Source organism: Brachyistius frenatus, unplaced genomic scaffold (assembly GCF_029030835.1).
Source record: "Brachyistius frenatus isolate BFR_SWC_R1_liver_20210118 unplaced genomic scaffold, ASM2903083v1 Contig_13, whole genome shotgun sequence".
Taxonomy (NCBI): Eukaryota; Metazoa; Chordata; class Actinopteri; family Embiotocidae; genus Brachyistius; species Brachyistius frenatus.
In genome coordinates, this window is record NW_027210612.1 from 3105123 (window position 1) to 3125753 (window position 20631).

Genomic DNA, 20631 nt, shown 5'->3' on the forward strand with positions numbered 1-20631 from the left:
TTTACCTAAACAGTCTAAGATGTTACTGAATAAAACCTCCGTTGTCCCTGACAAAAACAAAATCGTGTAATATTTTCAAAATTATTTCAGCATTTTAAAGCGAACGTCCTCATGAACAATGAGCTCGAACCGTTCCTGCAGTCACTCTCCGTCGGTGCGTTTGCCTGATGCGCAGCGCCTCCCCAACTGGTCCGTCACTTTGACAAATTCCTGGACGTGAGCGGTTCTGCTGAATGGCTTCTTGCTCATAAAGATGATCCCTTGAATATTTTAGAAGTTGAACTGCTCTGTCGCTCCATATTTTCTCCCCACTTGTAGACTATCAGATTTGGAAGCACACAATGGGACTTTGGGCATTTTGGAGTTTTTCTCTTTTGGCTTTTGTGTTGCTCTACCCTTTTCACCCTAAGTTTGTGGCTCAAGCGGAAATAACTTTTTCAAGAACAATCGACAGATTTTATCGCCTGGAGGTAACGCCACTGGAGACACGTGCAACCAGAAAATCAACGGAGATCAAAGTCTCACTCAAAGTCGACAATAGCACTAAAGTTTTTAGCGCTTTTGAAACGGAAGCACTCGGTCCTTCGAAACCGAACAATGGCCAGCAAGTGGACAATGCAACACAGAGTGGAAATGAGGCACCGATCGGCATCAAACCAAACTATCACAGCGGTGTCCAAATACCTGATAAAAAGTATGGTAACATTTTCGAGGACAACCAGGGACGAGCTACAGCGAATATGATGTTAGAAGACACATTTTCTGTCAGAGGAAAGAAAGCAAAAAGGAGTGTGGTTGCAACACACAGCGAAAACGTGGACAGGAGTATAAGTGGAGAAGCGCAGTCAAGAGAGAGGTTTGTGGAGACTGTTCAAGGTGTTTCCAACACCAGAGCCGAATACCGGCGTACCGGGGAGGAAGCCAGAGGGTCAAACCCGAAGCAAAGTGAGCCTCACCTGGACACTTCTACTTTTGCTTTGTCGGGAGACTCGGCACACAACCAAGCGATGGTGTACTGGTCCGGGCACAACAGCAGCGTGAGTTTCAGTTTTATAAAATCATTAAGGTTTTAGAGACCACGAAAATGCCCCTCACACTAATTACATTCAAACATTTTTCTGCTTGAAATGCTAATTTTGAACATTTTAACAGATTTACATTAATGTCACATTTTTACGCACAGCTACCTCAGTGCGCACGAAGGGAATTCATCCTTAGAAATACATTATTTCAGTGGAACAGTGGCTTGAACTGAACAATGCATTTGCTCTTATTACATTTATGCTTATGTTTTCTGTTATTGCCTATACGTGGACATTATGAGTGTATGCGCACTGCGCGCCTGTTTGCGTGGATGCCTGGTGGATGTGACAAGTGCACAGTCACATCCAGGATTCCCTCACGTTTTTGTTTTTTTTAAAACTAGAGTCGAATCCGTTATTTCAACAAAGTCTTTATCACCTGAAGTTTAAATGAACAGTTCATGTAAATTCGATGTGACACCGAGCTGAGGGGAAGTACAGGCGTTTTGGCAGCAATCACAACACATTAATTATTTATGAAATAATCAAGTAATGTCTCTCAGGATGGTGTAGTAGGTACAATTAAAAAGGATTGTGTCCAACCTCCCTTAATGTGACGCTGATGAAACACTGTCTGACCTTTGGGCAAATTAAACTTGCCATTGTCACTGACATTTAACTCACACATCCAAATTGCCTGCATGAATACACTAGTGCAGCACGTTTGTTGTTAAGATTACAAGCTTTACACTTCAAAACAGCTTAATGGGAATGTACACAACTTAAATGGATCACAAGTCATTGCAATAATCATCCATATCCCCCCCCCTCCACCACAAACACATGGACACACATTCACCGTCACAGACAGACACACACCTACCCACATCAAGGCTGCATGCACACACACACACACACACACACACACACACACACACACACACACACACACACACACACACACACACACACACACACACACACACACACACACACATTGTGGTTGCACGCAATTTTACCATCACAAAGACAAAGCATGGAGATTGTATCTCCCACTTTACATATACAGCATGCAAAAGTGTTTGTGAGCACCTGCATATATCAGGCTCAAAGATCTTACAACTACAAACAGGCTTGTACAAAAGAAGTGAACTGCTCTGCATTTTTACTTCAGGTAATTTAGATCACCTTGGTTTGCTGGGCAGAAGGGTGTGTGGCAGAAACATTAGTCTGGGACCACATGTTAAGATTTCTCTGTCCCAGAAAAACTGCAAATATTCCTACATTATCCAGGAATACAGATTTATTTCACTGGGTGGCTACAATTAATAATTCATCTCTAATTGCATTTTATTATCTGCTACTTCTTCTCTTTTGTGGTGTATTTCATAATGTTAGAGGCACCACAAGCTCAGGCCATGTTGATGCATCATTTGAGGACAGTCCAGAGAGACGCCTAATAAAATCTGATTTGTGGGATGCGTCGTGAAATATGTTGTTGCTTTGAGATGTCTTCACCAACGATGGGCCCTTTGTACTGCAGGACACTGTTCACTGCATCACCACTGATGGGCTTGTCACTGCAGCCAGTCAACATTTGAGATTTATACAGTCTGAACTCCCGTCTGTGGTCCCAAAAGTACGACTGAAACTGCAGAGCTTGAATTGATGGCATTTTATGGCTAGATGTTAGAGCTCTGGCTATATTAGATGTAAATGACTGATAATAAATCCAATCTTAAAGGGACATTTGAAGGAAAATTACTTCATTCCTGTGGTCTAGGGTAATTCTATCAAATATTCACTCCAAGACTTTGCCTGTGATCGGGCCAAGATGTAAAATCCCACAGGGAGTGAAATGAAAAAGATGTAGAAGGTGATGGTGCAAGCGCCAGCGAGGGAACTCCAGAGTTCAGATTTGATCAAGAATTTCATCGTACAAAACCTCAAATCTGTCCACAAATCAGTCTGCCAACTATTATTCGATTTCTGTGATTGTCTGAGACATCAAAGCCTGGAGTCATAGTTCTCTGGTCTCTGACTTTAAAAGAGATAACATTGATTGGACTCGACCATGGGAATAAAACATATACTGCACAAATTCCCTTTTAAATTCATGCTTCTTAACTACATGTAGTAACGATTGGCTGTGCATGTTTCTTACTCCTTAAATATGTCCTGAATGTGAATAGAGAGGGCGATGGAAAAATTCATGATTTTTAAAGATGTGTGCTATAAATATAAATATATAGAAAATGAACTAATGAAAAATACTAAGAAATACACTTGGCTGGGGATGTCCTGGATGGCAAATCAATATTTAAGTTTTTTTTTTTTTTTTGCCCCACATGGATGTTAAGTCCTGAATATGATTATGTTGGTAATCTTTTTTAAACTGCCATTGCAGTACATCCTATTGTCAAGGGAGGTTGAGCCCACCCTTCGCACCCCCCTAAAGGCAAAAGTCTTGGTGTGTAAGCCAACTGGTGATCAGGGAGTTATTGGCAGCCAAATGATTTTAGGCTCCTGATTGACCATTTTTACAAGCTCCTCGCAGACAGCTGACCAAACTAGGACAGTGTGCTGAAGCGGAGGACATTAATGAGCATCTTTATTGACTACACCTCCCCTGAGCTTCTGCTGCAGAAATGTAGCGGTGTAACTAATGTCCAAATACAATGAGAATGAAGGACTGGTCGTCTTCATTTGCCTGCTATTAGACTCTTGGCCAGCCATCGATAAGGCCAGTTCTCCTTGGACCCTGAGAAAATCTTTTGTTGTTGTTGTTGTTGTTGTTATTTCTTCTGAGGTGGCGAGAGTCAAACCAATCTGTCAGTTCTGTAACATCGTCGTTTTTTGCTGCTACTGACTGGGAATCAGACAGGCCTCCGGAGCCGTGTTGTCCGCATGCTTAATCAGAATGAGGCCGTTATTGTTGCACATAATCTCATTGGTATAAACAGACAATAAAAAAGAGGAAATGGCATGGCCCTGGGGGACACCTGTGTTTAAAAGCGGTTCATTAGATAGACAGCCATTCCATTTAACATGTCAGAGCTGGTTGCACAGAAACTCCTTGATCCATAAAATCAAATGGAATGGGTTCCCAATTCACAGAGGCGTTTGACCAGAGTTTGGCGCTGTTACAGGATGATGAAAAGTGCATTAAAAAAAAAGCTGCCACTGTTGTGGTGTTCGGATACAACAAAAGGAAAAGTTTCAATGTGTGTTTGTTTTTATGATAATTTCCCACATTTCTCTTTCATGTTCTGGTCTGTTGCTTCTACAGTCATAATTTGGAGGAAGATGCCTCTAATAATAAAAAAAAAAAAAAAATCACTTGATGCTCAGTGAAAGGGGCTAATATGTGACACTCTAAAGCTTTTAATCCATGCACTTTTAATCATCCTCCATCTCTCAGGTTGCTTGCTAAGGGAATTTTGATCCATACTATGTTTAATAAAAGCCAAAACGGTTCATTCTCTCAATCGAGTACAAATTATTTCCCTCCACTGGCACACGTTAGATAGTTCTGACGCACCTCAGTATTTGAGAATGATTAATTTCTTTTAATTTTTAATTTCGTATTCACATGATGATCAGTTAGCTTCCTGATTTGTTTTAATGAATGTGGATTTTAAAGTTGTTGCCAATGGAGAACAAAAAAACAAAAAACAAAATATATATATATATTTTTTTACTGCCAGCCATTTTCATCCCCTACCTGCGTGTCCCTTGGGGTGTCAGCACCACACATCTGTTCATTAATCCAGCCCGTCTCGAGCCTCTAGGGTTGCCCTCTCCGCTGATGTGACTGTAAGATGCTGATAGAAACAGCATCAGTTCTTTGTGCTGCGTAAGGGGAGGGAAGGCTAGCTGTAGACATAGCCAGCGGGTGTGACCACTGCACAAGTGGGTGCACCATTTGATGTGGTTGTATCCATTCTTCCCAGCTATTGTGATATGTTATTTTCATGTGACGCAGTTATGTGTTAACTGTTGTTTGACTCGTATTGCTGTCACAGGATCCTCAGCCTTTACTACAGATTGCTGTTGTGAGTATGGATGGAAATGATAAATAATGTTAATTAGAGCCAAGTTGAGCTATCTACTATAACTCTCTCAGCATAGTAACACTGGTGAGTAATGGCACACGTATTGCTATGGCTATGGCTGAGACTGCGACAGACATAGTACTGTAACATTGATCAAGACAGTGTTGCAAAGCCAGATATTCCCACCAGTATTTGAACCTGCTACTTTTATCAGATATGAAAAGTTCAGGAATGGCTTCATCACTACGCTCAGCCAACCACGTCAGTTCACACGTATTAAAAACACAGTCTTGCGAATGAAAACAGCCAGTAGCCACAAACACAGTCATAATCAGAACAACAGTGATGCCCACATACTGTAACACCAACGAGCCAAACCTCGTGTTCAATGATAAAGCAAAAACATTGATTATCTTGTAGCAATAATAGAGGTACATACAGGATGTATTTGACGTTAAGGGAACTGTTGGTTTTTGTCATAAGTGTGTTGGATGTGTAAGAAATTGGCCGCCGTAAACATGAGAGACATTGCTAGTGGCCAGATAGTTATGGCCGGATGACCCGGTCAGAGTATTTAGAAAATGCCAAGGCTTGTGGGGTGCTCCCAGGCAGCCGAGATGAATATCAGCAATCTGATCCGAAGCAGCTCCGACAATTTGCAAGACTAACGTGCTAACATTGATGTTGGCACGGTAACGCTCCACAATAATGTCTTGCTATTCTTAGATGGAAGTAAGATCAAATTCATTTCATGTGTCTGGCGTGACTGTTGAAGTGTCACAAAAGTTATCTCATACATATTTACAGTACTTATCAGTACCTATCCCTGCAGCTATGTCTAAGGCTACATTCGGAGCTTGGCCCTGATGTGTTACAAGTAGATTGGTAGTTGCTAAAGAAAACTATTCATCAGGGACTGGAAGGGCATTTTTTAAACATGTGGAGAAAAAGGCAGTATTTCCCCTCGTTACTTTCTTTTTGCTGTGGTATTATTTATTGGCACACAGGATACCAGTTTCACCCTCTCTGCAGCAATAATTCAGTGAAATCCCAGTTTTTACTTCTCAAATGACATGCATGTGTGCCCCCTTTTTTTTGTCATGAATCATTTGTGCTCAGGGACCATAATGCATCACATCAACATATCCTCTCAGCACTTCTCAGCACTTAGACTTTAGTTTTGCCTCACAAAGTGCATTTTAAGCAGCAAATAAAGGCTTGCATCACTTGTATGTTCAGACACACTGTCATCGCTTGATTTCTTTCTGCTTCCCTGTCAGTTGTTTCTCTCTCTCTCTCTCTCTCTCTCTCTCTCTCTCTCTCTCTCTCTCTCTCTCTCTCTCTCTCTCTCTCTCTCTCTCTCTCTCTCTCTCTCTCTCTCTCTCTCTCTCTCACTGTTTAAAACCTTCACACACATGTAGTACACACTTTTATGTTTTATTGTTAATCAAAGAGACGAAGCGGGTGCAGAATCATATTTGACAGGTTTGCATGTGCTTAATTAGTTTAATAAGTGTCACAGTGAGTTAGACACATACTATAGTTGTGATTAGGTTATGAAAACAAATTTATGCGCTTTCTGATTGGGAAAATCATAAAATTGAAAGTCAAATTGGGAGGCAACTATATTAATCATCGTAGAGACACAAACTGTGCCGCTTTATGAAAAAAGTTTTTATATCTAAAGGTCATTGCTGATTTTGTCTTTAGTTTCATCACTCCTAATATTGGGCAAACCAGGTGACCCTGCTTCTGTAACATTGTGTAGAGATTCAGTGAGCCTTGAAGCAGCACATTGCCTGAAGCAACACAGCAGCTACTATCATGTTTAAAGATGACTAGGATTGCTCAGGTGGCAGTCAGCTTAGATAATGGTTTGACTTTGCAGTTTACAGTGACAGGAATGTATTAGTTGCACGAGGAAATGGTTTTCATCATATCAAGCGAGATACAAAAGACCCCAAACTGAAGCACTACAATCTGTGCAATCAATGGAAATGATGAAGAACTTCCAAACACAAAATGGCACATTTAAAAAAAAATACAATGCTCACTCAATGGGTGTGCTGGAAAAAATATTTTAAAATGACTGGCTGCTTTTGCTTTGGAAAAAAAATAAAATGTTGAGTTATAGTCAGAATCAGGCCATATAAATGAGCATATGAATATGGATCAAAATTATGGCAAAATATTAATCAGAATCTTTGCATCGGCAGGACTTGACAGAACCTACACATCATTTACATGAGTCACTGATTGTATTGTAACACTTCTGAATTGTCATCATTTATGATCGTCAGGAGAGTATAAATCTTTTGAACAACAAAATAAAATCGAATTGTACTCCAGCGTCACTCGAGTTACCATTTCATACATCCTCTCAGGCTGAGGCAAATAGCCTTTAATTACTGATTTCATGCTGTGATTTTCTGCTTGAAGCTCTCTGGTAGTTAAACTTGCTGTTCAGAATGTTTAAATGACCATCTTTGATTATATTCCCATTCATTTCTGTCCTTCTTTGCCATACCTATTTTTTTTTTCAAAGGTTAAAATGTTATCAAAGACATAATTGAAATTTCATCAAGTTTGATTGTGCTTTTGTTGCCTACTGTTGTACAATCATGTCTCTTTTCTGATATGGAGATGTTCTATAAACAAAGAGTTGATATCTCAGCCATTAGGATGGTATGGACAGCCGATCTTTGAAATGAATGTTTGAAAAGTGGTGTTTGATGCTTTATTATCAACACTTTTCAACAAGCAAGTAAACAAAGACCAAGGCAAACAAACAAATAGCTCAAAAGTCACATCATATACCAAGCAGGTATAACATCCATTATTCAATGAACATCAATTAAAGCCAACATACTTATCAAAAAGACAATATTTTCCCACTCTGGGCCACATTATCAACCATGCCTTCTTGGAATTATGTTTATTTACGAAAAATTTAGGATCAAAAGTATGTTTTGATAGAAAGATGCTGCCTAGATTATGTTTTTATCACCAGAATGAGGAAACATAATTTCCCACACATCACAAAATGCTGACACTGAATGTGCTGTACCTTCAAAATGAAATACACTGATTATGCATTTCTACAGTAGCCCTGGGAGCTCAGGGCTCTGCAGCTTAAGAAAATACATGGAAATAGACAAAACACAAACAAAGAAAAAGTCTTTATCAAGATGACAACAAGCACAGAATTTAGAAAATGTTCTGCAAATATGCACAACACAACAAAAATGTTTCCAAAGGACACTTAAAAGTAAAAAAACATGTCTCGGCATGCTTGTTGCTATGGTTTGTGTTTATGACGGTGTTGAGGTGTGCTATCCATCAATGGTGTTAGAACATGAGCTAAAATAAAATATATGTTTCTGGTATATTTTCCAGATGTTTGTTCCTTAAGTGTCCTTTGGAAACACTTCCATTGTGTTTTCTGTAATGGGTTGAGTTTTCTGAATTTGCAGCACCTTCTCTAAATGTGTTTTCAAATTGAAGACGTTTTTGTAATTTGCTTGTTTTTTTGTACATTTGCATGCAGAGAGCTCTCAGGGCCGCCATATATTTCTCCCGTTTTTCCACAATATTGGACTGTACAACAAAATATCTGCTTGTAGCAACCAAAGCATGCTAAAAGCCTTTTATGGTTTATGTACTCACCAGGCTTTGTTTATTGTTATGGAGAGATGGGGTTCTTACATTTTGAAAAAGGCACCAGTTACTTGAAGCATTTAAGAAATCGTATTCCCCCACTCACCTTAACCGAAGTATTTTTACTGTCCAAACCACATGTGGAACTTGAAGATACAAACCCTAACCAAATTCACTGCATGAATAATTGACGCTCCATAGGAAATCATTTGCAGTCGTTGCATCCTACTGGGTGTAGACCTCGGGTTAATTTTGAAACTATTGGAGCAGCTGAAACTCCACCACCACTGCAACTACATTAAAAAGTCCGCCCCTCAGAGTTGCTGAGTGAACGGTAATGCAAATGGGGTGTCCAGACTATAATCACAGTGAAAACTGAGGCTGTGAGCAATGCTCTTTTGGAGCCAAGCTCACAAACCCCAGTCTCTGATGTCAAATACCTGTACTTTGAATGTCCACCAGTGTTGCAAGACAAGACTAAACATTTTTCATGGTAATAATTTTTTTTTTCAGTGTTGGGGAAGATTCAGACATCTCTTAACTGCTATGCTCTGATGGCTGAATATAAATGCAAAATTCATTAAAAAAAAAAAAAAAAAAAAAAGCTCTTGGTTGGTCTGTTTTATCGGTATACTTCATCCAAAACCAATGACAATTATCTTTACTAAATCTCTTGGATAACAATAGATTAAAATTCAATATGTTGTCACATATAAACAGATGGAAGGTTTTAGGCTTTTTCAACTTCATTGTATTAATCTGAAATGACATATCATTTGGTTGACCATTGTCGAGCCCACTGAACTTAGTTACCTGCCATTCTACATGGATAGTAATAGGGGCCTCTTCACTTGACTGTATCTACATCTTTTTGACAGGGTAATCCACCTAAATGGTACAGAAAATAGTCCAAAATTAGCACAAGACACTCAAAACAAAATGTACCTGCCCAATCAAATAAAAGTACCACAACTGGGAAGAAAAGCACTGACAGCCACTCCTTATCATTTCAGTTTGGTATGACAACGTAGCATTTTGTTTTCTGGTAAAAAAAAAAAAAAAAACTAACAAAAAAAACCCATTCCTACCAAACATAATCCTAGCAGCAGTTATATTTCCCTCAGAACACAACTGGCAAAACTTGCCACTTCGAATAGAAATTACATTTCTACAGGAAATAAAAACTCAATGATGTTAACTGAACCCCAAATTCCCAGTCTCTGCATCCATGCATCATGAATAATACAAATACATAACAGGGGAAGACAGACAAAACAAAGTTATGTGGGACACATTTAGTTCATGATCTGAGTCTTTCAGCACTTTTGGCAGTGAAGGGGGTCATTTTAGGTGGAGGGCTTTTCTCTTCCAAAATCTCAAATTGGACTCACTACTGCCTTTGGCTCCAGCTCAGACCCCCCCGGGCAGAAGCCGAGCCATTAGGAGCCAAAGCTGTGAAGGAACAGACGAGAGTAGAAGAAATGTCTGAATGGTCTTACATTGCACAAATTTCTCCAGAATGCAAATTAGTGTTCAAACTTTAAAAAACTGTTCTTTTTTTTAATATATTGATTTTATATTATCATGTCTCTCCTTTGTACATTTCCAGTTTTGATTGTAATCTGTTGCTCAGTGAATTACAGGATAACGCACCAACACAAGTAAATGTATTGTAGTCATGCTACTGCACCTCCAACCTCTGAACTCCACTCTGCATACTCTAACAAACCAGAGAGGCACAGAACAAAAAAGCTTGTGAGGAGAAAAATGCTAATGTTGTATTTTCTGGCTCTCAATGCCACTTACAATGCATCAAATTAATTTTAAATTGCACAGGACGTAACTAAAACTTTGTCAGATGTGTCAAAACATTTAAATGACTTCTGAAATTGCCATCAGATTTGTCCTTGAATGCTGCGTTCCTCATTTTCCACCTTTTTAGTGCAAACTGTTATGCGCCATGGCATGACAACATTAAAAGGCGGAAGAAAAGGAACCAAGTGCAGTTCATATTTCGATATGTAGTCTATTAAATGTATCTCGTTGACTTTTTACCCCGAATTTTCTTCAACAACATGAAGCAGAGACAAATCACAATCGTTTATCCAACCAAGGGCAAACAGTAGTTTATTGTGTGTTGTTTTTAGCAGGAAAGAAGCACAACATCTTCTTTAGAATAGAGCTGTATTTGGAGTGAAACTCTTTTTTTATGTAACCCATTTCATTAATTTCCCCTCTCCATAATGGACTGAATTGATTGGTGAAACCTCTCAAGCTTGAAGCATTACGGTTATATGACCAAAGCTCAGAAGTGGGGTGGATAAGCAAACATAGAGACAGCAGACTAATGCACAAGGGACATTTTGCTGGGGTTTACTTGATGAAAGCAGCATCCCCCAGAGTATGTTTTCACCCACAAATGTACAAACAATCAATTTGGTCCTCAGATAAGATGAGGACAGAGTCAGGCCTCTCTTCGACCGCACCATTTCTCTTAAAAGACATTTGTCTCTCTACTAAGTGCTCTACTTTGTTGATGTCCTCACATAGCCACAATCAAGATGTTGTGTTTTTCCTCCCTCCACCCACTTGCAGTGCATCTTGATTTTGCCCTCGCTGCTGTCAAGCCTTAAAGACATTTATGCAAATTTTCAACCAATACTGTATTTCTTTTCTCTGCAGGTGTTTGCATCACATAATTTCTAATGGATGCATGAATATATTAATGTTCTTATAAGAAAAAAAGGAATAACAATTTATTACTGGCATGTTGGATATGTTGTGACACTGGCGTTGTTAAGTGTTGATCTTATTTCGATAGATAGATTACCATCTCTATTACAAGATTTCAAGCATGTATTTTTAATTCCCACTCGACTCCACAAAGGACACAAAACAATCATTTTTTCTTGTGCTTGGATGCTGATCTTTCCCCTCATAGCACAAGAGATGAAAACAAAAGTGATTGTCACAATCGACCTGAAATGTTCTCAGTGTGGGTAGGAGGACATTAATTAGACAGTTGACTTAAAGAAAGAACTGTGTTTGTCAAATTACTCAAATGACTATTCCTTGCCCTTGGCTTCTGTCTTCCCTCTGTTAATGAAGTTGAGAATGTAATGAGTTTAACAACAAATTAAACTGCTTTTATTTTGTGTCTTAGGGATTGCATCTTCGTGAACAGGCGAGTGAAATGCAGTGTAGTGAGGTGAACAATGGAACCCCAGTTTGCTCTTCTCACATTGATATGCCGGCCTTTGGTGTTTGATAATAGCCAGGATGCATTAAGGGGTCTCTGTGGATCAGCATTATTGGGTAGACTTGGCTCTTCTCGCTGTGTTCGTTTTTCACTTCACTTCCTCTCTCAGACCACTTCCTCTGCTTTTTATTTAAAACAGTAATGGTAGAGAGTACATTTTTCGGGCAATCTACTCTTGAGTCAGGTATGAAAGTGTGGGAATTAGGAATGAAATTACAAACTCCCTTTCCATAAAAGTTGGGTTATTCATTATTGTTGAACCTTTATTTGAATAAAAAAAAGTACTAAGAAAATAGTATGTATTCACTAACCAATCTAATCTTGTTTTGTAAATATAAACACAATTTTTAATTGAATGCCTGCAAACAAAAAACAAAAAAGCTGTGACATGGACAAAATAAGAGCGAAAAGTTTAAAGAATACTCAAGCTGCACCATTTTGAAACATTCCACATTAAGCAGCATGATTGAGCATCCACCAAAGGCTCAGTCTTTGCAAGATGGGTACCACCACTTTGTGCCCGACTTTGTGCAAGAGATTTGTCGAACCGTTCAAAAAGAAAATTTCTCTGTAATTCTGATACGCAAAGAAAAAAACCATACATCAGTTCCTGCATAGAACGGGCCAACCAGTCATGAACTGGGCCCGAACTCATCTCAAGTGGTCCAAAAGTGTGTAGAAATGAGACATATTTCTAGTCTGGTATTACCAGACAGAAATTCAACTCATGAATATGTAGGTTTGGCCACACTGTATTGATGATTGTTTCCTATTGTTGAGCGTATACCTCCGGTTAATTGAAAACTATTGGAAGAGCCTTTAACCAGTCGGCATTGACCACCATATACTGTATGTTGTGCACTGAAACTCTGCCACTGCTGTCATTGCTGAAGCTACTTTAATTTCATCGGATCCCAATTGTCACTGATTGGTCCGCCCTTCAGAGTGGCTAAGCAAACCCGAATGTTAACGGGGTTTCCAGACTGTACTTTAACAACTGTGAGCTGACAGAGCATGTTTTCTAGACTGGCCTGACTGCAATCCAGATTTGTCTCCTTTTGAAAACAACTGGTGCATCATGAAGAGGAGAATCAGACAACAGACTGTCAAGCTGCTGAAGTTTTGTGTCAGGCAAGAAAGGGCAAAGTTCCACTAGCAAAAATTCACAGTTCACAAACAATTAAAAAAGAATAATTAAAAGGAAAGATGAGACATTTATATTAATAAACATATCTCTGTTTCTCTACAAAATACAAAAAAGTTGGTCAATGCATATATTGGAAATAATTCCATATCCTTTTGTCATTTGAATAAAGACAAATAAATCACAGATTCAATTTTTATAGCATTTTTAATAGCATTTCTTTTATATCCCTTATTTTGATGATTAATTTATTTGTCTTTGATCTGTTTTACAGTAATATCGTCAAGTCGTCTTTGTTACAGATTTTTTTTTTAGGCCCGAATATATATACCTTAGCCAGTAATGATACATTGGCATCATTTTTCTTTTCTTTCCCAGAAAAAAACACACATATCTGACTCTTTGATGCTAAATGCTCTGATATTTACCAACTGTGTCTGTTTGGTGTTGAGAAGGTCATGTACAGGAGGGTTTTGAAAAGTTTCTACTGTACGCAGTTTCCTGCTGTTGACAAAAACATCCCTATAAAAGCTCAGAGTTAAACAGATTGTGAAGTTGTAGGCTGGAATTTCAAACTATTAGCTGAAATTGAAATTTGCTGTAAAGCTTGATATAGCTCCCTATTATAAAAGTATCAATTAACGCTGCTTGAAAAGATAAGTAGTGGGGCATTTTAGAGGGTAAAAATAATGTATCACTTCTCCCTGCTGTGATGGCAACATTGTTCCTTGATTGTTTCAAACCTAGCCTGCCATTTCTTTACTGCAGTTTTATATTACCTTCTTGAATTGGAAGTTTGTAAAACCCCAAAAGTGACACTTACAGCACACCTACTGCCAAAGCAAAGAAAACAGCAACCTCATTCGAGGCTTGTCAGATTATGTTTGAATCAATCACTTCTTTTGACCTTTTACCTACCTTTATGAAATCTGCTTAGGTCAACAAAACTGACCTCCAGACAACTGTCAGAGAAAGGCAGCATATCTGGGTAAAAATCAACTCATGAAAGCTTATATTTCAGAGAAGATTTAATTGGTGTAGACACATTTCAGCGAGTTGTCAGACATTTTGATGTTGTGGTTCGACTCAGAGGAGCTAAGTAAACAGGGGTTCCTCCCAGGAGATTGGTCTCTCTGTATGCATGTGTTTACCCTACAGTGCAACATACAAAGCGTATGTGTATTCATGAGAATGTAAATGTGTATACCATTTTAGTGATGAACTTTTAAGGGACTAAAGGTAACTAAAATAGAGATATGTGTCAATGCTTCTGTGAGCAACAGCCGTTAGTCGTGTTATTACAAAGACCCTAACATCATTCACTGCTATCAACTCTGGGGGTCCCTTGGAAATTAATTTAGCTCCTTCACTTGTCCCCTCTGGTTAGGTTCAAAAACAGTGCCAGATCAACATAAAAGTGGCAGAATTCCTCACATTTCTAAAGATTGTTACTCATTTCCATGATGTGTTACTTCTGTGAAAAAAAAAAAAAAAAAAAAGACAACAGTCTGGAGGTGTGATGTGTAGAGTAAGGGATCCTTTTCTTCCCTTGACTACCCAATTAGACAGAAGCAATATTTAAGGGGTGCCGTCTTAATGATGCATTACTGGGGGATGAATAAGCAAGAGGTTCCATTTGATGCTTGGTGCTAGAAAGCACAATATAACTCTGCTGATGTGCAGCAATAGTCTGTTATTTTATTTTATTAATAGACATATTGCAGTACAGTACACTGAGATGATTCATACCTAAATTGCGAGCTGTGTCCACCAACATGGTGTTGAGCTGCCTCTTATGTCCCACTGAAGCACCTATAAATTGGAGCATTTCTCTTAAAAAAAGAAAAAAAAAAATTATCGATGTGGAATTTGGAAAGACATAATTTTGGTCCAACAGTGTGTATCCGTGGCTGCATACGCTGCATGCCTGAACGCCTGTGCAAGTGGAGTGTGTCGATCTGCGCGCGGGAGAGGAATTCGCGTTTAGCTGATACAGTATATCACTGTGACATTATGCCTGTGAAACCTTTGTTGCCATGGAGGCTGTCTATTCAGGCATCTGAGAGAGTCAAAATCTTTGCATGGCCAAACAGCACCTGACTGTGATATGCCTTTCATGTTTAGTTTTTTTCTTCTTCTTTACCTCATGAAATAGTCTGGTTGTAAAAGAAAAAAAAAACACAGCGATAGAAGGTATCTGGAGAGCTCCCTGTAAAAGGAAGAAAGAGAGACCGAGTGAATGAACGAAAGAAAGAAAAAAGGAAGCAAAGAAGGGAAAGAAAGCGACAAGAATAGAATGTTAGGATAAAAGGATGACTAAACTCCTCGGAGGGTGAGAGCCAATCTGAAAAATGATTGGTTGACTTTCCCGGGGCAAAGCTCTCTTTGCTCACATCAATAAAACATAAACATGAATAAATGCACTGCTTTTGGCCTTCCAGGGTCCTTACTTAATTTCATGTATGCAAGTGAGCGATGATATGCATGGAGAGTCGTATTTACCTAGAAGGCTTAAAATAATTCTGGAAGCCATTTTGTGTTTGTTTGTTCCCAGTATTTACATAAATGCAAGGCTGCACCATAAACTCTTAGAAATTTTTTGTTTAATGCCGCTACATTTGTCGGGATCTAGCAGTGTAACTCGCGCATCGGTGTGCAAGTCATGTGCCTACCCTACTGGTCTCTGCATTTGCATAGTAGTTGCTCCCTATCGACTTGAGCCACAGATGCACAGCTTATCAATAATGTTTAGGATGTGGGAACACACAGTCTCCAGTGATGTACACATGATGTATCCACTTAGGGACAAATCATCCGAACAGTCATCTGCCTCACTAGTCTGTTGGTCCCCGAGGTAGATCTTCACTGACCCAATTCAGTGGGTCAGCTTTTGTTAATGAGCCAACCACACACAAACATTGAAAACAGTTAAGGGAGAGCTTAATGGCAATTACAGCTCGGGGTGCTGAGAGGCTTTGTGTTATCAAGTTTTGTCATTTGGGGCTTTTATTTATTTAATTTTTTTTAGTTTATTTAACATCCTTAGCTGAATGTGTGAGCATTTCATTAAAATTAGAATTCACATGCAAAATAGCACAAGTGATTTAAACCCATAAAACTGTGAATATCTATTCAATGTTCACTCAATTAGTTTGCCATGCTGGATATTTGAATCCCTATGGTTAAGAATGAGGCGCTTCTAGATTGACACTGATCAAATCAATTCCAGGTTCAATTTACCTCGTAGTATTTATAATGTCGCACGACACCGAGCCATTGTTGTTACTGAAAGAAAACTAAAGAGACAAACGATCAACAGTTTGGCTGAGTTTTTCTCCCCTATCTATTTTTCAAAGCAGGCAATTAGGCCTAACATCACAGCCGTTTAACTAAGTCTGTACTCCAAATTGATTCAGACTCCAGCGTTGGACCTTGCAGACATGGTGCATTTAGTTATGCAAATGCTTATCTCTCTGCGTGATTGGTTAATTAACCTGTAATGCAGATAGTCCCAGCCATGCACAGTGCTCGTTTGATGGCTAAATTGTGGGTCAATTGGGTTTTTAACATTTTCAAAGCAGACTTACAGGCGTGTCTTTGTTCCTCCGAGTCTTGTATGGCTTTTCACGGTTTAATGACTCGTTCCATGGGTCCCAAAAGGTTAATGTGTTTAAACTCACTGTAATTGAGCTTTTAGCCTATCTTTCAGGGTATTCTTTAAAAAAAAAAAAAAAAAAAAAAAATTGGCATATTATGTCATGTTTCTGCTCCTTGATTGTTATTATCTACCATCCTCCTCCCTCCCTTCATGCCCCTGCCCTCAACCCTCTACCCTACCCCTCTTTCTATCCTGAGTTATGAGCATCCCCATGGGAAGTCATTTATAATGCCATTCGAGTGACAATAATGTGTTTGCACACCATTTCACTCTGCCCTCTGTGGCTAGGCAGGTTTTTATGGGCCCCATTTTTTGTTTCCCCTGAAACACATTGTCCAACCATCCTCAGACAACAAGCAGTAGCCCAAAGTGGAACTGGATGTCGTCCAATGAGTGAAATAAGTGATATCATGCATGTACCATTAGAGTGTGAGATCCAAATTTACTGGTGCATTTTTTGCAGCTAAACTACTTAAGGATTTTGAAGGTAAAAGCGAGGCTGAAGCAAAAAAGGAAAAAAGGGGATGAGAGGTGCAGTGCAGCCATTGAATGAATTTCTTTTCATTGTTCACTGAACAATTATGTTCAGATTTTGCTGTCATGTAGGTATCATTCCACATGAGATACAGACACAACTCTTGACAGCCCACATGGATTTTTTTTCCCAGATCCTGCCAACAGTAGACTGACATCTCTTGACAACAGGAGGATCACTTGTCATTGAGATAACATACCGTATCAGGCTGATAATTGTTAGTAAAGAAATGTACCAGACACTTTGTTGTAGACAGTTAATATGAGCATTCATGCAAAAGCTTTTTAATGCAGACCTTGGCATGTAATTAAATATGTCTGTTGCTGTTATGTCATAGGTGATCCTGATCTTGACGAAGCTGTATGACTTCAACTTGGGGGCTGTTACCGAGAGCTCACTCTGGAGGTACGTTTTTTCTTATGTTTTAATCATTGCTATTTTTTCCTCTTCCAAACGTAAACAGAAAGGTTATAACATCATGGCAGGAATTTTATAAAAATGCAAACACACAACCCTAAAAACAATAAGAATAATATATTCATAGAGAGTGCTGTATACCGTAAGTATGATTTATAGTGTGCTCCCTTGCTAGGATATGAACAATCAAGTTGCACTGGAAGCCAATATGAAGTATGTTTTAATAAAGCGTTCTGAAGTAGTTCAAATTGAAGCATCCTCCTCTTGGCTTCCTGCAGTCCCATAAATAACACAACTAACACCGTAACAATCTTTTAGGAAAGGCCCAACCTATTTTCTGGCAGCGCAGAAACTTTGCAGAAAGGCTATTGCTGATGGATAAACAGGAAAACTGGGCTCAGGGATTCTTTGTTTGGAATTTTTGTTGAGCTTTTTCTCTGACCTAAAAACTTTCTAATGGAGTTTCTGATTGATTATAGTCTGTAACCTTTTGTTTCAGAGGCAATTGACATGCAATTGCTAGCATATAGCTGTAGTAATTTCATTCAGTATGTATTAAGAGGTGAGTTACAGTGCCCTGTCAGGTCATAAATAAGAATGGAATTCATTAAGGATTAGGCCATAGAGCCCAATCCAGCCTGTGATATGTCTTTTCTCTCACCTCTCCCATAGCCTGCAGAGAACTCATTTCATTCTGAAATGCACGTGAAAAAGAGACCATCGGTCCACCAAGCATAGAGTTTCAAATTAATATCTGTTTCACCAGAGGCACCACAAAGATTTACACCCGACTTGACACATTTTGAAATCCCATATTGTGTACAGGAGGTCTTCCATCATCAAGGTGTCTGCTTAACAATGGCACCACGAGTAAATTAGAGTGTACCTCAGGGGGTGCACGAAGGCTCTTAGCATGGGCATTAGAAAAGCAGAGATTTGAATGTTATGAAAAGAAAAAGGGAGTAAATGATTTCTGTGATAACACATTAAATGATTTATGACTACAGCTGCAGGCCTCTGTTGGTGGCAGAACGCTGTGTGCAGATCAATGGGTGACTTGCAGAATCTATCTAGCCACGCATCAAGTCCCTTTGTGTTTTGAGATGACTGCCTTTTCTGCTAAAGAAACTTTGCAGTGTAATTACATCGTTTAAGAGGCTTTCTTCCACCTCCACAATCAAAGACAGATACGCCAATTGAAAGGGAGTACTTAAAGCGCAGATACAAATGTGTTTAGGGGAAAGTCTTTGAAAACAATGTCAACAGCAAATGGGACAATTCAAGTTAATGTACAGACAATGATAGCAGACACAGGGTGTCTATCCAATTATACAGTGAAATTACATTTGGAGGCACTCAGGTAGAACTGAGAGTGTGGATTGGCTGTTTGTGGCAAGAAGAAATATGAAGATTGGAATGACAAACACATCTACCCTTGTCATGAGGCGCAGTTCTGTGAAATGTCTTTACATGTTACGACAGATTTGAATTCATTATTTTATTTAAACACAGGTCATTTAATTAATAAGGTCAAAAACTGGGTCAATTACTTTCATTTATTTTTCTCTTTTTGTATTTGTTTTACAACACATTTCACATTAAACCTTGTTTTAGTGAGTTGTCACACTGTAGCAAATGAATGCAACACTTAAGTGTTTCCTACTGAAGATAAAACTGAATGAAAGACGACAGAACTAAATATCTAAATCTGTTGAAAGCAGAGAGAACAAAATGCCGTTCTGGCTCTAATTTACATAAAAAGCTATGTGAAAAGGGGTTTCACCACTGCACTTGAAAGGATGCCTTTAAAATTCCTCCCTCAGTCGTCGATCATCTGCTCGTATGAAAGGACAGTTATTCCTTCTATACTTTAAGCTTACAATGTGTTCATCTTTCAGAATGATGTCATATTCAAGTACTATAGCTGTGCTAGATGTTTTAGCCCTGCAACTGTAAATTGCATTTACTGTACACACTTACATTACTGCTGAGTATTTTCCAAAGCACACCTGAACTTCATAAATTGATTTCCTACCTTGCAGGCACCCATTGGTTTCATTACATGTCAGTGTAGCATGAAAATCAGCTTTCAAAGACTTGTAGAGACTCTGCTTGACATGTATGACGTGTTTGTCAAAGCTGCATTATTGCTGCTGTGAGAAGGAGCTGGCTTATTAATGTGCCAATCTTTTTAATGCACAAATCTACCTGTTAAACTTGTGCTTCTCTTGATATCCATATTTTCTTTCTGGTTGTCAAATAGTATTAGAGTTTGAGCTTGCTTTAAAGCAGTAGCAAGCACCCGTCTTCAAATTAGCCTCTGTGCGCTCTTGTATTGCCATTAAAGTGACATTTCCCTAAATTAAATAATACCCCCAGGCATATCCTTGTAAACACAATTATACTGTATTTACATTCAGTATTACTCACCAAAATGCTTTTTTTTTCTGTTTAAAAAAAAAAAAATCGTACAAAAGCTCGATTGTTGTTTACATCCATGCTGATATAGATTAACAGTGTTGTATTCCATCGCTTTGTCTGCTGTTTCTTGGTGGGTTACTGTCACCAATTGCTTGCCGGAATAAACCGTAGGATGTCGCACACGTAACCTCCCTTTCATGTCATAGGCAAACTAATCATTGAGGCAAATGTATTAATCTCTTCTTTGACTGCAGCTTCATCCTCATCAGCTGATATTGAGAGATTGTCCTCCTCCAAAAAAAGACCCCAGAGGTATTTTGTGCAAATAGCTTAATGTTAGCAGTTAATGTTAAGTGACCTCCAGTGGTCGTATAAATACCGTAATGATAATCTGGTGTCCCGGAGATGTGACTTCGTACAGATGACATCTATAAAATGTGAGGTTTTTTTCTCGTCCTGATGT

General features: G+C 38.9%; 1 protein-coding gene across 1 annotated transcript in view; it reads left to right on the top strand.

Annotated features, from left to right (window-relative positions):
* The first annotated feature begins 223 nt into the window (after positions 1 to 223).
* Positions 224 to 20631, top strand: part of LOC138617644 (VPS10 domain-containing receptor SorCS3-like) — a 44270-nt gene continuing 23862 nt past the window's right edge. The window contains exons 1-2 of the mRNA XM_069692801.1: positions 224 to 1037; positions 17668 to 17735. Of these exons, the coding sequence (XP_069548902.1) occupies positions 342 to 1037; positions 17668 to 17735 (764 nt within the window). The 5' untranslated portion in view covers positions 224 to 341. The remainder of the gene's footprint in view (positions 1038 to 17667; positions 17736 to 20631) is intronic.